The sequence below is a fragment of the Silurus meridionalis genome, chromosome 7, assembly GCF_014805685.1.
Source record: "Silurus meridionalis isolate SWU-2019-XX chromosome 7, ASM1480568v1, whole genome shotgun sequence".
Classification (NCBI taxonomy): domain Eukaryota; kingdom Metazoa; phylum Chordata; class Actinopteri; order Siluriformes; family Siluridae; genus Silurus; species Silurus meridionalis.
Window position 1 is genome coordinate 11,502,744 of NC_060890.1, and position 17,546 is coordinate 11,520,289.

The 17,546-nt window shown below is 35.9% G+C and overlaps 2 protein-coding genes across 10 annotated transcripts; one reads left to right on the forward strand and one right to left on the reverse strand.

Annotated features, from left to right (window-relative positions):
- Positions 1-271: 271 nt before the first annotated feature.
- On the reverse strand, positions 272-6,080 carry LOC124389108 (protein chibby homolog 1-like). Of its 7 annotated transcripts, none has more exons than XM_046854354.1 (5): positions 6,010-6,080; positions 1,655-1,746; positions 1,314-1,419; positions 1,111-1,223; positions 272-645 (listed from the first exon to the last, which is right to left on the reverse strand). In XM_046854354.1, exons 2-5 carry the CDS (start codon positions 1,730-1,732, stop codon positions 565-567), a joined length of 378 nt encoding a protein of 125 aa, XP_046710310.1. In that variant the 5' UTR covers positions 1,733-1,746; positions 6,010-6,080; the 3' UTR covers positions 272-564. The 7 variants fall into 7 exon arrangements, with proteins under 7 accessions (XP_046710310.1, XP_046710305.1, XP_046710308.1 ...); XM_046854349.1 differs by lacking the exon at positions 6,010-6,080 and adding an exon at positions 2,044-2,168 and having other exon boundaries at positions 1,655-1,742; XM_046854352.1 differs by lacking the exon at positions 6,010-6,080 and adding an exon at positions 2,053-2,162.
- zc3h7bb (zinc finger CCCH-type containing 7Bb) lies at positions 6,081-14,183 on the forward strand. Of its 3 annotated transcripts, none has more exons than XM_046854342.1 (22): positions 6,081-6,219; positions 7,337-7,397; positions 7,488-7,524; positions 7,615-7,812; positions 7,947-8,105; positions 8,446-8,526; positions 8,640-8,699; positions 8,791-8,833; positions 8,984-9,216; positions 9,333-9,630; positions 9,959-10,017; positions 10,139-10,238; positions 10,321-10,482; positions 10,629-10,834; positions 10,941-11,041; positions 11,188-11,369; positions 11,954-12,030; positions 12,237-12,487; positions 13,029-13,134; positions 13,337-13,445; positions 13,548-13,681; positions 13,936-14,183. In XM_046854342.1, exons 2-22 carry the CDS (start codon positions 7,339-7,341, stop codon positions 13,969-13,971), a joined length of 2,691 nt encoding a protein of 896 aa, XP_046710298.1. In that variant the 5' UTR covers positions 6,081-6,219; positions 7,337-7,338; the 3' UTR covers positions 13,972-14,183. The 3 variants fall into 3 exon arrangements, with proteins under 3 accessions (XP_046710298.1, XP_046710299.1, XP_046710297.1); XM_046854343.1 differs by lacking the exon at positions 6,081-6,219 and adding an exon at positions 6,295-6,819 and having other exon boundaries at positions 10,178-10,238; XM_046854341.1 differs by lacking the exon at positions 6,081-6,219 and adding an exon at positions 6,298-6,819.
- The last annotated feature ends 3,363 nt before the right edge of the window (positions 14,184-17,546 follow it).

Consider the following 17,546-nt stretch of genomic DNA (forward strand, 5'->3'; position numbering starts at 1 on the left):
ACAAATGCAAAAGGGCACATACTTTTAAACTCCACTGTACGTGCCTCACACCACATACACCAATCCCCACAAATCCCTACAAAACCCAAGTAATCTCCTTTTCTGAAGAAGTGATCAAGCAGTGCAGCAGTTTATTCAGCAAATAGAATAGAGCTGGATCTTTTGGCCTGCTAAGATCATTGTACCTGACTGAAAAACTTGAGTATGTTTAATTCTATTGACAGTTTGGCTTTATGGTTGATATTAATAATAATAAAAGCTGTTGTATGGCTCTGTTTGTAATACTTCTTTTAATTGGATCACCAGTTGTACACACATCATGCCATTGAAAAACATTCACAGAGATCATTTAAAGTAAAGAGGACACTTGACTAAGAAAATATTTCTTTATTACTTATACAATTAGTAAGCAGTTTTATGAAATATAATTTGAAAAATTACAATTTCATGCGAAACATCACAAGAAGTCAAGTCTCCTATTTAAATAGCATAATAAATCATTTCTATGAAGAAAAACAGAAATGTTGCATACAAAACACAATAATCTAAAATCCATGTTTCACATCAATTCTTGTGTTTGTAGTGACTCTTCACGTCGTCTAATTCTTTCTGCATTAGATGTGACTCAGCTGTGGTTTCTGAAAGCTAATAGAGATGACATTAATTAATAGTTAATGTTGTTATTTTAATGATTTAATCTGACTGTAATATTTTATATAATTTTCAATGAAACGATAATCAGAAATTATCTAACAGAAAAATATAGCAAACAAATAGAAGCTTTTATATAAAAACACTTAAAAAGCTTAAACCAAGTCATTAAAAAATTTAACCGTTTATATTATTCAAAAATAATATAAACAATGCCTGAAGCTCAGGAGGCATCAGTTAGATGAGGCCAAATTCCCAGACAGTATTTGCTCATTCATAAACTTACCATCTAAGATTACAAAAGCAAATCTACTTGGAGCTTAAAAAAACTCAGACCTACAAGAACTTAAAATTGTTTTTTGATTAAGCATTTTATTCTTTTAGAAATTGCATATAGGTCTTAATGTAATTACATTGATGATAGATTATATGCACCTGTAAACTGAAGAGTAAACTTACCATATCTAACAAAAGTTCAATCTTAAGCTTTAGAAGATTGTTTTCTTCTTCTAACTGCAGATTCCTCTTCTTCAGTTTCTGCACCTCTTTACTGGACACATTAGGTCCTGACTCTGTGACAAAGTGACAAACTGTAAACACACCACCAACAAAAAGCCATGAAATACTTTGTTTAGTCTGTTCATCAGGAGATGTTACATCACCTGTAATCCACTGTCCATCTTCAAATTTCAAGCTCTGCCCTCCAATATTCATCATAGGAGCTCCATACTCCAGTCCTAACTCAATCTCCCGAGTGGATCGATCCAACTGTTAAAAAACAAACGTATTAGACTGTGAATTTATTGGGTACTAATAAAAAAAATAATGTGTATGTGTGTGCAATTACTCATAATAGATATAATAAAGATATTATTACAATTAAAAAAAATATATATTACTCATCAAAATTAGTAACAGTATGTTTACATATATAATAAATAACATTTATTGAATTTTGTATCTATGAAGCATAGAAATACTTTAGTCATTAATTATTTCTTACTGTATGAAGGTTAGAGAGAGATGCTGATTTCCGGGGTGGTGTTTTCTTGGGGCTGAATGTGTTGCCAAACAGAGGCATTTTGTGGTATCTGGCTTAGAAATAAAAGCAAAATTAAACAAATCTGTAAGTAAGAATTTCAACAAGACATTTACAATGTTGACACAATAATCAAGTCCATGTTTCGTGAAGAAATGTGCGCCAGAGTTGCATTGATCAGTAAAATACAGAGCTGCACAGACCGCGGTTTAACACTGTGCTTTAAACATTAGCGTCAAAGCTACTTACAGCTACAACATGCAAGTCAGCAGAAAGCGTGGTGCAGGTGCTGGTAATACACTGTTAAATAGATCTACTCAAATGTTAAAGCCTTACTGGTGCTAATGCATTACCGTTCTTACTTTGATCCAGACAGTTGGTTTACGGTTTGATTTTTTTTTTCTTGCGGAACAAAAATATGTAAACACCAGGAGACTTCCGGTGGCGCTTAGCAACAGCGGACATCGCTCTTTATTCGATAAAAGTCCAATGTAATGGAGAAGACAAGACATTTGTGTCTCTTAGACATCATTTATATGGAATACGCAAGAAATATATATTAAAAATATATACATGAAGGGCTGCTTCTTTAACGGTGTTCAACAGCATCATTGTTTGCTGCTAAACCTCAGAATGGACTGTACGACATACAGTGTAGGCAGAATTATGTGGACAATCAAACCCACAAGTGGTTCTTTAGTTAAGTTTTGCCACACAGTCGGAAGCAAACAATTGTTCAGTATGTGTTTGTCTGCTGTGGCATTAAGATTTTCCTTTGCTGAATTTGAACTTAGCTTTAACTCAACTAAACTGAACACATTTGGTTAAACTGGAACACTGCCCTAGTGCCAGCTTTCCTGCATTTAGGGTCTCAGTGACCAGTCATAACATACAGACTGAATAATTCTGGTCTTTAATCCTTGATCTAAACTTTATTATTTAATTATTTTCACATATTGAAATAATAATGTCATAATAATAATAATACTAATAACTATTATTATTATAATGATGATGATGAAATAATGTCACTTATTTTACAGAGCAAGACAACAATCTAAATCACAAAAGTAAAACCACTTCTTAATGGCCCAATTGCAACAAAATTAAGGTTTATGAGTTGCCTCATCAATGTCCTAATCTGAACCCTGCTGTGATGCTGTAGCAGGACCTTAAATATTACTTGTAAAAGCCCTGCAATGTGGCTGAATTAAAACAGTTCTGCAAAGACAAGTGCAACAAAGTTTCTAAACAGTGAAGTGAAAGTCAGATCTCCAGTTATCATTTGGCTGCGGTGGTTAAAGGTGGCATAACCATATTAACCAAGTTTTGTTGGCTAATATTTTTTTAAGAGGATTAAAATGACAGTGCAAAAATAGGAACTCTGAAGAGGGAAACGATTGTACTTGTTTCTAAGACTGAAACATCACAATATGACAATTATACAATTCTATCATCAATAAATAAAACAGTATAATTTTAAAATTATAATATGCAAATCATGCACTGTCGAGGACTAACATGCATGCGGCCTAAAATAAACACCACTGGTTTTCATTGCCCATGCACAGATTCTATTGAAAAATGTCAAGACAAACACTAAATCAATATTTCTATATTTCTCCCAAATTAATGCAAACTGGGAACCACTGGCACATAATCATGTAATTTGTTTTATGATGGACTGGTCCCAAAACCGAACTGACTACCAGAGCCAGAGCACAGCGTTTGTAGCAGATACTCTGTTTTGGTTATCTAATCATAACAAATTATTTAACTTAAGGTAGCTCATTAGACCAGATACTTGATACTAAGTTATCCTTAAAAATTGGACTATAATTAATTTGTAATTTAAAGTTTACAATTATTTTCTCTCCTCTGATTTAATGATAATTTTGGCTTGTTGAAAAAAATCATTCAAAAAATCATTAAAAAATTCATTCAAAAAGTTGATGTGCCATGACCGTGGTGCCAAACATAAGATACATTTTAGGGCCACTACAAAAAAGAATAATCATAACCATAAACAGTTAAGTGGTAAAACTGGTGTTTGTCACTATTCAGTAACGTTGGTTGTTATCCAGGCCTTCAGACCCAAATAATTATTTTTGCAGCTGTGTCAGTATGATGGATTGCTGCCTGCTATGGCAGTCACATATATTAAATCTAAAAAGATATAGTGAGGTTGGCATGCATGACCCTTGCACAAGGAAGACATGCAAAATCGTGAAGTTTGACAGGGAAATTCATGTCAAACTTCACGATTTTGCATGTTTTCCTTATATATAACCTTCCTTGTTACCTTCCTAAACCTCTCCGAGGCCCTCTAGTGACTGACTTCTACACAGATTTTAACCCTGTCTATTCTCATTTAGTCCAAGGAATCATTGGCTAACTGATATTTAAAATTACATCTCCACAAATAATTTTATGTATAATGTTCTGTCATTTTTCATGTGACCTTTATATCTCCCCTAATATTTTACTCTACAATAAATGAGTTTTTAGGAGTGATTGGTAATAAATGAAAGAACTTTGTTGATGCGGTGATTGACAGGTTTGGACATAACAGTTAACACTTTTCCAGTACACAAATAAAGAAGTTAACAGCTCTGTAGCAAAGCCTCCTAAAGCCTGTTACCCTTGGTCTTCAGTACACTTTTTTAACAGACCCTCAGCAGGGAGTTCTTGTAGTTATTCAGGCATGTTGCTCATTTAGTTTTTTTAAAGCTTGTTGTACTGATGTAACTTTATATAAATATTATTGTTATTATATTTACATATGAATTAATAATGATGTAGTTGTCACTAGGAGTTAACCATGCATCTTAAGTTGTATTTCAAGTTGTATCAGCCTTTGCCTCCCATATTGGCCATCACTAATTTGAACTGATGAGAGGCAGGCCTACTGTCCATGTGGCCAATTTTATTTCAGTCATATTCTGACTGAAATTTTCTTTTGCAAGACTCCCATTTCGACCACCAAAATGCCTCAAAAAGTACAATATGTGTAAATGGCACTATGTTGTTCACTCATAAGCTGGGCCTGTAACAGCGAATGTTGATATTTTCTTTCAGAATGTGTTGTATTTGTATTTGTATTATGTATTTGTCAGTCATTTATTTAATATATTATGTTAAATTAAGATAACCTATCCATTCAACATTCAAAACAAGTTGATTAAAAGTAAATGCAAATCATTTGAGGTATGACTGAGCAAAATGTTAGGGTTTATATTAAATGTATTTATAAATGCAAAATCACATAATCAGTATCATGGTAAAGGTTATTGATGTTTCTGTTTATTTAATTAAATGCTCTGCTTTTGCACAGGTGGTCATTGCTGATGTATGTTTCTTTATTAAAGTGTTCAAATTGATTTTACAGATGCATGTAGTGTTACTGAATGGTCAAGAAAGCAGATTTGAGACCACTCTGTGCACTTGGGGATGGTTCCACATCAACAGCCTAAAGCTTAATGAAGTTAATGAGCAATTCAAGAACTTTGAGGATGGATTTAGAATGTAATTAATATCAACAGTCTAATACTATGGCTTAGAACCACAGATTGCATTACCAGTTTTGCTTTTCAGCGCCCATCACAGCACACCTCAACAATGATGGAACTGTAATGAATGAACATTTGGTGCCACCCAGAGAAGGATGGGTTCCCTTTTGAGTCTGGTTCCTTTCAAGGTTTCTTTCTCATGCCATCTCAGGGAGTTTTTCTTTGCCACAGTCACCACTGGCTTGCTCATTACATATAATCTTACTATTTTAAGGAACTTACAGGCACTAATCTCATACACTCGTTTATAGCTGCTTTATCTCTGTAAAGCTTCTTTGAGACAATGTCCATTGTTAAAAAGGATATACAAATAAAAATAGATTGAATTGAACTGAAGAAAGCTTGGCACCAAAATCATGTTATTGTTTAATATATATATATATATATATATATATATATATATATATATATATATATATATATATTTTTTTTTTTTTATTATTATTATTATTATTTTTTTGTTAAGGTCAACTTATGCCACCATTATAACAGAATGCTAGGAAAACAAAAATGGGGAGGTCTGATTAAAAAAATGGTTGCAAATTATAGGAGAAATTAAAATTTCTGCAGGGAAATGTATTAAAGACTGGCACAGACTGTGTGGTTTGCTGTTTTTTTTTTCATATAGTTTTCTTTTTTTTATATCTCAACCCTGACAGCTTTGGACTTGAGTTTGTATGATCTGAGATTAGAACTCTTTTTGTGTTGCTCCCTAACCGTCTCTCTTTAGGACCCGCCGTCTCCACTCACCGGTCCAGTTCAACTTGGGCACAACTTGGAGAATTCGTCAGGGAAGTCTCACATGTTCCGCTCACAATTTTGCATCGTTCATTTTGGACAGAAAATTATGATTTAAAGAGAATCAATACGAAAAGCTGCGCGATTTATCTCCAGATCAATAGTTTTGGCGGAATTCACCCGTGTTTCAAACAGACTGGGAGTGAACACGGTTTGCCCAAGGTGGGTGAAGCTAATGTGCACAAAACACGCCGCTGTTTTATCAGTAAACCCGGGACTAGTCTACATTCGCTTTATTAAACAATTTACTCACTTCACTCATAATAATAATAATCATCATCATCATCTGCTTATTAGGTTTGATCGAAGCGTTTCATGGGACCCAGCGATTTATATAACACTGTTGTTTAATGTGGAGTTTGATTTCCTATGCACAACTTCTGCCAGACGCTAAGCTAGCTAATGCTATATCATGAAATACACGCCGCACGCTGATAATTAGCTTTTAGTTATATGTGCATTCAAATGTAAAAATTGTGTGCATGTAGAAAGTAAAGTGATCTGTCTGCTACCGCGGTAAGATCGCTATTTATCGCCAGAAATTGTTAGCCTCCGTGTCTTTAGAGGCCCAGTACGAGAGTGTAGCCTGTTAGCGTGGCTCCAGTTTATTACAGGATAACGCAGCACTTCACTACTATATTTTACATTGGGTAACGGAGCTGCTTTTTACTAATTGGGATGTTAAATATTTAATCTGACCTTAAACTGCTTGGCTAATTTGCAACGGTGAATGTTTATGGTCCATGTTTATGAAGTTAACAGGTAAGTAAAGCTAATTTCGCTGACAGACCAGATAACCGTTCAGCTAACGAGCCGCAGCCTGTGAGACCGTTCAGTGCTACTACATCAGGATAAAACCTTTATTTATGTTAGCAAAAATTCTTTTAATATTGTGTGTTCATAAACAAATATCCCCCACAAAGGATTTAGTTACATACCAACCTCGTGTGTGTGTGTGTGTGTGTGTGTGTGTGTGTGTGTGTGCTGTAAAGACATTTTGGTTTAGAAATTCAAGGCTACAGGATTGTGTGGTTTTATTTATTGAGTGGTTATTTTTATATTCCCCTAAACTGGAAACCAGTGTTTATAAATGTAAACACGTCGAAATGGATTTCTCAATCGCTGTTGTCCATACAAACATCAGTAAAATGTCTTTCTTTCTTTCTTTTGTTGCATTTGTCTGCTCCATTTCATCATTGATCAGTGATTGTTGAAGGGTTGAAGGGTTGTTTATCAGTAAGGTCTTCGCTTCTTATTTTCCGATTTATTGTTTTTGCAGCAATGGATCCAGAGAGACTGAAGCGCAAGGAGGAAATCGAGAAATCCCTGGGATTCATTCAGTATGTCCATTTTGCCTCTTTCCTAATACGACTTGCACGCCAGAATGTACCCCACTGGTAAATTAACAATCATATGTTATGGTTCTGCAGGTCATCTTTGCCTTTTCCTGATCCTGAGGGTTATGAGGTCAGTGTGTTATCTTATTACTCTGTGTAATGTATATTTATTTCCAACATGTTGAGTAATAAAGTGATCCAATGTTTGTTTGCTTTGCAGGCATTTTTGATGCAGTTAGTTTGCAACTTGCTGGATGAAGGCAACACAGTGTTTCGTGAAGGAGACTGGAGACAGGCAGCTGTTCACTATAGCGAAGGTGTAAACGTAGCCCGATATGCCCAGTCTGAAGCACTGGTCATGCCACCAGAACTGCTTGAAAGTCTCTATGTGAACAGGGCATCCGCACACTATAGTCTTGTAAGTGGGCACATTGTATTCTTTCCACCTTCCTTTGCTGAACATAATAATCCACCCGTAACCCTTGCCTGTTTGCTTTCTAGTTAAGCCTAAAATAAATTTTCTAATGTTTTTGTGTTTTTGTCATTGTTTAGGAAGAGTATGAGCAGGGTGTGCAGGACTGTGATTGTGCACTGGCTGTGTCTGAGGGCAACAGGAGAGCACTCTACAGGAAGGCGCTATGCCTGAGAGAGCTGGGTCGATTCAGAGAGGCTTATGAGTGTGGCACTGGGTGCCTGCTCGCTTCCCCTCATGCAAGTTCATCTTGTTTTTTTTTTTTTTGACATGCAAAGAATTTTTTTCATTCAAAATAATTTAAATGCACCCAAGCCAGACACTGCACAATCAACTCAATCAAATTAAATATATAAACATGCACACAACACTACCATATTGAATATTTAATCTCTTGAGCTACAATATGCCATATTGTTACATCCCCGCTTAAAACCATAATTCATTGTAGAAAAAAGTCAATACATACAATTCTTGCCTTGTGCTTGCCACAACAGTATTAATGTATTAGTTAAATATAGCTGTATGTATTATGAGAATGTCTTCAAGTATTCTATTATTTATTCTTTATCAATACAGGACAGACAAGTCAGTGAGTTGGCTAAGGACCTGGCCAACAAACTTGGCCTGAAAATTCGCAAAGCCTATGTTAGTCCTCAGGTATGTGACCATCTCATATTCTTTATGGTATTTGTGGGGAAAAATGGATTAAAGACATTTTAGAGGAAGCTTGCAACTAGTCTGTTTTTTTTTTTTTATTTCCCAATGCCCAGGTTGAATCTACGACATCTGGCCCAGCAAGTAATGGGGAAGCTGCACCTTCTACAGGGGAGGTAGGTATATGCTTTTGTCTGTTTCATTGTTAAGACATAATTTATGTAAAAATGTTTAGTCCAACATTTCCAATATTCAATCTTTTTTCAGACATCCTCAAATGGTTTGGAGTCACTGACAGACATCGGATCAGGTACAGCTGCATTTTAAAATCCTTGAAAATACAACTTTTTTTTCTTCTTCTTCTGACGTTTGCTTTGTGTTTATAAGACAGTGGTGATTACACAATTTTAAATAGTTGCTGTGTTCACTGTGTCTGACCCTGTTTTTTAACGATGTCCAGATTTGTCAAGTGCTCAGTGCATACCTGCACCTCTGGCTACACCAATTCCAGTCAGTGATGACCCTGCAATGCCTTCGCTGAGTCCAATAGTTTCCCAGGACACACCTGAGAGCCCCAGTCAGGGGCCCACTGGGCAGGTGCAGTACTCTGTGCCGGTGTCTGAGGATGTGGGTGAATGTGTGATAAATCCAAATCTGGACAGTTTGCTGGAAAAAGGAGCCGAGGTCAGCGTGGTGAGTACATATTATGCACTTTAGGTTTATTGGGCTGAACAATGTTAAAGAATCTTTTCTCAGTCACTGGTAGTATACATGAGAAAATGTATTCAAACTTTTTTCTCTGCCTCTAGAACCCTGTTCAAGGAGCCATTCCAACAAACCTTCCAAATACAGCTGTAGGGTTGCGTACTACCTACCCATCTGGTATCCCAGCCTCTTCATCCCCACTCACGCCGCCTTACTTCGGCTCCACTATTAGTCCCCTCACTCAGCTGGACTCTTTTTCAGCACTTGGCCAGAATGAGAGCTCACAGGCCATGGAGTCTCTCATCCCTTTTTCTGCTGGGGCTGGAGAGGCTGTTGGGAGGGCTAGAGCTGAATCTTTTGGTGCACAAGGACTTGACTCTCTCTCTGAGTATACACTGCCAGGTAATTCTTTGTTCTAGCTGTCAAATGCACCAAATCTACTTATTAGTTTTTGTTGTGATGTATCAGAAATTGGCACATGACTCGTACTGACTCTCAGATTGGTCCCTTCAAGATTGTGTTAAGATTATGTACATAACTTTATGGTAGAACTTTCCCAGACTGTGTCTACTTTCGATTTACGTTACTTTCGATTGTTAATTTCTGATCTTTTCATCCCCTTTAGCTGTTTTTCTTTTAAATATCCTGATGTGTTTAACTTTGCTATAATTGCAGCACTGTTTTATGTTCTAAAAGATACATTATGCTTATTTCCTGTTGATGCGCTCAGGAGGAAGAGTCTCTAGCAGTTTCTTTTCTGGATTACGGAACCATAGTACAGTTCATTCAGTAAGCAAGTTTTGCCATTTCACTCATTATGCAGTCTATCAATTCTGCTCATCTGTTTACGTTCTGAACATTTAGTATATTTTTTTCCCCAACAAGCACTTTTGATTTATGGTCTCTGTAGAATGGCTCAGCTGCCACCAACCTTTCCCTCTTATCCCAGAATCCACTGGCTGCCACCCATGAGTTCAGACAGGCCTGCCATGCCTGTTACAGTCGCATAGGTACTGTGTGTGGCAAATTTGTGTTTAATATACATCTGCATTGCTTTTAGAAATTATATTTTGATATTTACTTTTGATGTAGGCCCTCGAGTCATGGATTACAAGTATCAGCCGGAAGCAGCTCATCGCTGTAAAAGAGATGTGCTGCTCTGCCGCCTCAAATCATCTGAAGACACCACATGGAAAAGGATACGGCCTCGCCCTGCTCGCAATAACTTTCTTGGAGCATTTGTTCTTTGCAAAGGTATTAAGCTGTATTGCAGCGTTTAACTTATGTCAACACAATTATGAATGTAATGAGTATAATTACATTTTCTGCTTCACAAAAAAAAATTGTGTGTGTTCGGGGTTTGTATGAGTTTGCTGATTATTTTGAAACTCTCCATGCAGAGGTTCAGGAGCGCCAGGAGTGCCAATATGGTGAAAACTGCACATTTGCCTATTGCCAAGAGGAAATAGATGTGTGGACCCAGGAGAGGAAAGGAGCTTTAAGTCGAGAGCTATTATTCGACCCCCTGGGCACAAATGAAAGACGAGCACTTAGTGTCACTCGTTTGTTGCAGATTCATATGGGCATGTTCATGTTCCTCTGTGAGGTACTTTACCACTGCACCAGAAATATATTATAAATAAAAATGTTATGTAGATGTTTACCTGAAATTGATCTCTGGTCTGTTTTGTGTTTGTTCTGCTTTGCTGTAGGAATGTTTTGACAGTAAGCCTCGCATTATCAGCAAGCGCAGCAAAGAGAACCTAGGTGTCTGCTCCAATCTAACTGCAAAGCATCCTTTTGATGATAACAAGTGAGTCACCCTTTCTACAGGGTTTTTTATGCACTTTTATAAGTCTTTAAATTAGATGATTAGATCAATTTAGTATAATGTAGTCCCTCATTATCAGTATATTTTGACCCCACAAAAACGTGTGTATGTTGCATGCGGTATGGCAGGTGCCTGGTGCACGTGGTACGCTCAGCCAATGTGCGCTACAGTAAGATTCGCCCACTTCATCCACTATGCCAGTTTGATGTTTGCCGCCATGAGGTGCGCTATGGCTGCCAGAGGGAAGACAGCTGTTCTTTTGCTCACTCAGTTATTGAGCTCAAATGCTGGGTGCTGCAACAGGACACAGGTAAACAAAACACAAATATTAGTTATTAAAATTCCTTCCAGGTTTGTAATGTTTTGTAAAGATGATTTCTTCGTAATCTTGTGTGCCTGTTGATCACCAGTAGCAGTTCCAGACACAGTTCATGTGCATGTAGTGAAAACTTGAAATAAATGTTTAGGGCAAAACCTTAAAAAAAGAAGTATGTTTGGGAGGACAGGAAAATAATGTACTTTTATTAAGGTTATGCATGTGACCAGTCTGTCCTTCATTAATATAGTGATGTTTTAATTGAGTTTTACTTGTCTCGATTTATGGCTTTGTGCTGGCAGCTTTGAAAAATGTATCCTATTTTTTAATTAATGCAAATAATATACATTTTCTTAGATGTACAAATATTTGAACGTTTGTACCTGACCTAGTACACAAGCATAAATGAGGGGTTTGACCAATAAATAGTAAATTAAAGATACAGCTAAAACAGAAAGATAGTAACTTTAAATTTTTTTTTTTCCTTTAAGGTTTATGTATTTCTTTTATTGATGAAATATATAAATTAGAGAAATATTTAACCTTGTCTCCCTATGGCTTTATACATGCATGATTAGGTATCACTCATGAGGAGATGGTGCAGGAGTCGAAGAGACACTGGCAAAGACTGGAGCAGAATGCACAACGACAAAAGGTGAGGCTCTTAAAACTTTGATCCAAGTTAGGTGATTCTCCTCTATCATTTACTTTAAAAATGGCCTGGTTGCCTAATCTTCCTGGTTTCATACACTGCATCAAAGGTTTGCATTATTATTTTGCTATTATTATTAAAGCTGATTTTGCGCAATTTCTTACAAATAGTTTTTGAAATTTTTACCTTACCCACTTTTTGTCTCTCAGCCCATACATATGCCTCATCCAACCAGCAGCACTAGCAGTAATTCTATGGGCAGTGCCAGTTTTGGGACTGGAGGAGGGGTTGGAATGGGAGGTGACGGGATGGGAGGTGGAGGCTCAGGAGGGGGCACATGTGGCCGAGGCCGTGGGCTCAACCTCAAGATGAAATTTGTATGTGGCCAGTGCTGGAGGGAGGGCCAAGTCAATGAGCCAGACAAGGCACTGAAATACTGCACTGCAAAAGCCAAACACAGGTGAGCCTAATAACACTCTTGGGCCTACTACTACTAAGCTCTTTCTGTTTTTAAACAACCTTTGTTTTCTTTCACAGCACTTTGAAATTGGTTGTCAATGAAAAATAATTAACCTGAACACAACTTCAAGCTTTATTATTAAAGAAAGATAGACTCAGGAAAAGTCATGTATAATACAATGATGCTAATTAGCTAAAAAGTTTTTTACTAAATTGCATCTTAGTAATAGGTGGCTGGGGTGACATAGCTTGAAATATTTTCATTCGAGCCAGGCTCTGTTGAAAGCTAGATTTATTTGATCATGTAATGGGTGGGAAATAAAGAATAATAAGCTATAATATACAGCTGAGGTATTTATTGGAGATTTATTTTCTATATTAATGATTGTTAGTCACTTATGTTTAGTCTGACAACAACATAGGTCTAGTAACTATTTCTTAGTCAGATGCAATTTATAAGATTTTAATGGCAGATTATATTTAAAATAATAGACTGCATTTTACCTGACATTTACCCTCTCTTTTCTCATTTATACTTTCAGCTGGACAAAAGAGAGGCGGGTTCTGTTGGTAAAATCGTTTGAGAAGAAAAAGTGGGTAGTTGTACGGCCACTGCCTTTCTCTCGAACTTACCCCCAGCAGTATGATGTAAGTTCTGAGCTATTTTTCTCGATTGCTCATGTGCGTGGCTACACTCTTATGTCCCAATCATAAAAATATTATAGACTTTGATTAATTTTGTTTAAAGTTTAATAAGTTTTAAATGACTGTTGTGAATGTAGGAATTTAAAACGAATGAAGTACAGTAATGTTTGTTACTTCAACTCATAATATGGTTTTGTGTTTGCAGATGTGTGTTCATGTGATGAAACAGAAAAAGTGCCACTATATTGGGAACTGCTCTTTTGCGCACAGTTCAGAAGAGAGAGATGTGTGGACCTACATGAAGAACAACAGTTGTGAGTGTCATGCATTCAGTCTGTGAAGCGTTTTGTAAAGTGAATCTATTTTGTGGTTTTAACATTTCAGATGTAATTTTTTTTTTTTTATCACACTTGCAGTGAGAGACATGCAGCAGATGTATGATTTATGGCTATCACTGACCAATCAGAACCGTCGATCAGAGGGGCCCATGATGACTCCACCTCCTGAAGAAAAACAGAATGCCATGCCAGCTGACTACACTGAGTCAGTGGTGGGTGGTTGGCCTGCTGATGGTTTTCATTGTTGATTTAACATTTTAAAGAGTTAATAGTACAAATATAGACCTTTTTTCAGTATATCTGAACTGTTGCAAAACTCCTCTAAAGGTACATGATGACGTACTACATGGAATTTGGATTTATTTCACCTATGTTGTCACAGTCAAGGCCTTAGTGAGCTTAGCTATTTTTAAACTGTTTTGTTTGACTGATTGTGCTTATGGTTTTGTATGTCTTTGATTGACAGGCTGGACAGCGCATGTCAGGAAGTGGGGAACTGTGACCTCAGCCAAAGCATTGAGTGGTAGGCCATGTGACTACCTGGATGAGGCTTCCTTTCACAAAAACAGTCAGTTTTTGTCCATTCCCCTCAGTGCAAATTTAGGATGCACTGTAGTCTGTCTGCTGACAGTCTGACTGTAAGCCTAAGAAGGTGACAGTGAATACAAACATAGATGTTTTCTTATTCATGCCCAAATACATTTGTCGACATTACACTTGGCTGCGTGTTTTGTATGCAAACTGATAATGACAGCCTATGTAATTTAAGGTCACTTTAAATTCCGAAAACCAAATTATGCCAGTTTATTAAACAAGTGGTTTCATACTCCATATTCTTGCCATATTGGCAGAAGATATGATCGTATGGCCAGGAAAGGCCCTTAAAAAGAAATGTGAAATTTATTGAGCAAACCTTAGCAGTCAATCAGGAAAAATAACTTTGCCTGTCTGGCTGTTTCTTTAAAGAACAAGCATGTAGGTTTGCTGCCTGCCTATCCCCACTATCCAGCCCTGCGTGCCCAAACTTGCTTTTACATTCAGTTTGCACTGAGTGAACTGTGAATGGGGCCGTGTTTTGTAGTGAGTAAAGGTGGTCATTGAAAGCAGTGATTGGATAACAGCCTGCTCTTCCGGTTCAGTATGAGCTGACCAGTAAGATTTAATATACTTTACTGTTATCATAGTTTTGTGGAGTAATATGATGGCTTTGACTGTGTTTCAGAAGCATTACTGATTGGCATAAGACTCATTTAAGATTTTTGAGACCTCTGCCATCATAAATTTTGAATTTCTCTGATAGATTCTAAAATGAGTTCTTTATTCTTAATAGTTCAATGTGAAACATTCACATATGTTCACCATAATAATGACTTCTTTCAGGCAAGAAACCTAAATGAATTTGAACTTTGAGGACTTGAGGCAGATAACAGTGTGCCTATACATAATTATATTCCCTCCAAATGTGTGTATATATGTATATGTATATATATATATATATATATATATATATATATGTGTATGTATGTGTGTGTGTGTATATATATATATATATATATATATATATATATAGATATATATATATATATATATATAGATATAGATACACACACACACACACACACACACACACACACATACACTCATGATATACCTTGCAACTTTTAGTAAGCTCTGTCCATACGTATGGTGGACATACATATTTACTATACTACTAATGATTATTGATAACCTAGCAGTTAAAGCTTAATTAAAAATAGCCTGACCTTGTATTGATTACATAGAACCTGTTGTTATTGAACTATGCTATATGACTTGTATTGCTGATTAGATGATAGTGATTTTTCTTCTCGCTTCTGTGAGGGTCATTCCAGAAATGTCCGTTTTGTGAGGTTGCCCCCAGCCTTTAGCACCATCTTAAAGAAATAACTGTAAATCCTACTGTTGGCACATTTTACACCTCAAAAATGATGAGAACTATGAATTTGAAGTGGGTAATTGCCTGGATGCAGCATGTTTGAATACAGTGAGTGGGTTTCTGGAATGATCTTAATTTATGCTTCAGTGAGGGATTGTATTATTATTACTACTACTACTATGATTGATAATGATTACTATTATGACTGTCTATCCTCCTATATTCTATTGATATATGTATATGTTAATTGCAATGTATAACTCTCTCTTAAGTATATGTATCAATGTATGATCATAAAACATAACAGTGAAGAGTCAATGTATGCAGAGGGATTTTCAATTTAGGGAGGAGATCCTGTGGACATACATGTGCTTGAGGTTTTGAGATGGCTATTAATTAATTTTTGGGTTAGAAAACTAGTACAGTGTGATTGTGCAAAGTGGCCATACCCTATAGATTTTTATTTTATTTGTTTAGAAAGTGTTTTGTTTCAGTTTCTAATGGGGTTTGATCTACCATGTGTCTTTATTTTACTATTGATGGGACTGGTGGATTAATTGAAATAATAATATTAATAATAATAATAGAGATAATTGCGTTTCAAAACTTATCGCCGTTGGTTCTTATAAAGTCCTCAAGCACATGTATTGTTTGCTGTATTGTAAGGAAAAACTAAGCATACATAAGGTGTTTATTTTTTATTTTTTTGCATAGCACCTAATACAATATAAACATAAACAATTATAAATATCCTCAACGTATATAATCTTTCTTCTTCAGTATATCATAAATATATTCATATTCATACTTAGACAACTTTAATAATGAAATAGATGCAAGGTAGTGGATGGGTTTTGTGGTTTGTTTTGTTGGCTGATGTGGTTGGTTGTGGCATGCAGCTCCAGTTGTCTGTTCTCCTGTGGAACATCAACTCTTTCCACAGAATTGTTATGTTATCTGGTTTTGGTAGCAGTTTCAACTGTTGATGACAGGTAGACAATCATAGGAAGTGTTAGTAAACTGAGAAGAAGGTGCAGAGATACTCAGTTTATGGACACTGTCTCATTCATGAAGATGTTTGCAAATGGTCATATTAAAGGGCCAGAATCTCCGGCCACTGTTATATCCTTATGTTAAAAGACAACATCATCCACTCAACTAAATTACATCCCTGTATTTTCAACTTAGGTTTCATTTGAATGTGAACGTGATATTTTGGATTTTCTTAGACTTTGAATTCTTCCCTAAGTAGTTTGAACAATTACGGAGAGATTACACATGGTTAGACCTTTGTGTTTAATACTCTCTAATGCCAAGTCTCCATTTTGAATGGTAGACAGTTAAACATTGATCTTGACATGATGATCCATATTTTATCCTGAAAAGATGTCATGTCTTTTCAATAGAACACAGAATTATGGGTAATGTTTAAGATGCTGTTCTCTGTCAAGATTAATTATTTTTCAACTAATAGATGAAAGAAAAATCAGGGTTTTTTTTGGAAGAAGAAAAAAAAAGCCTCTTTTTGTACTGTATTTTTACATTGTTTTTGTTTCTCCTTTTTGCTCCCTTATTGGAATGAATATTGAACACAGTGGACCAAATCTCATGAGTGCTTAACAATAAACAGATTGTTTTAGAATGTGTGGTGTGTATTTTTTAAAGTACAGTTTGATGTTATACAGTAATTAGAGGTTACACTATAGCTGTGCTATAGCTATATAACTATATATAACTATAGCTATAACTGAACAGAACAAATAAGTTGAGTAACAGCTTACTTACAACATTTTCTTTTATAACAAAATTTTCGAGCTGTTAATCTGGAACGATTCTAATTAAGATGGATTCTGGGTGCCTGTGTGACATCCTGTTGGACTTTCAGGCTTGACGTTGGGGCATGTTGACATGGTGTACCTGAGTGGACACAAAGTGTGTGGAAATTTCTCACCACTTCTGCCTGATTCCTTTTTCACAGTGATGTTTCGTTATTACGTGTTCAACTAAAAAAATTAAATATGTAGTCAGTCTACTATTTTACCAATAGTTTATTTAAAATGTGGTGATATTGCTTGTTTATTAATATTAATGTTTAATAATGTCTAATAATTGCTAGATAATGACAGTTAATACATAGCTAGTTAATTTTAACAACAAATGTC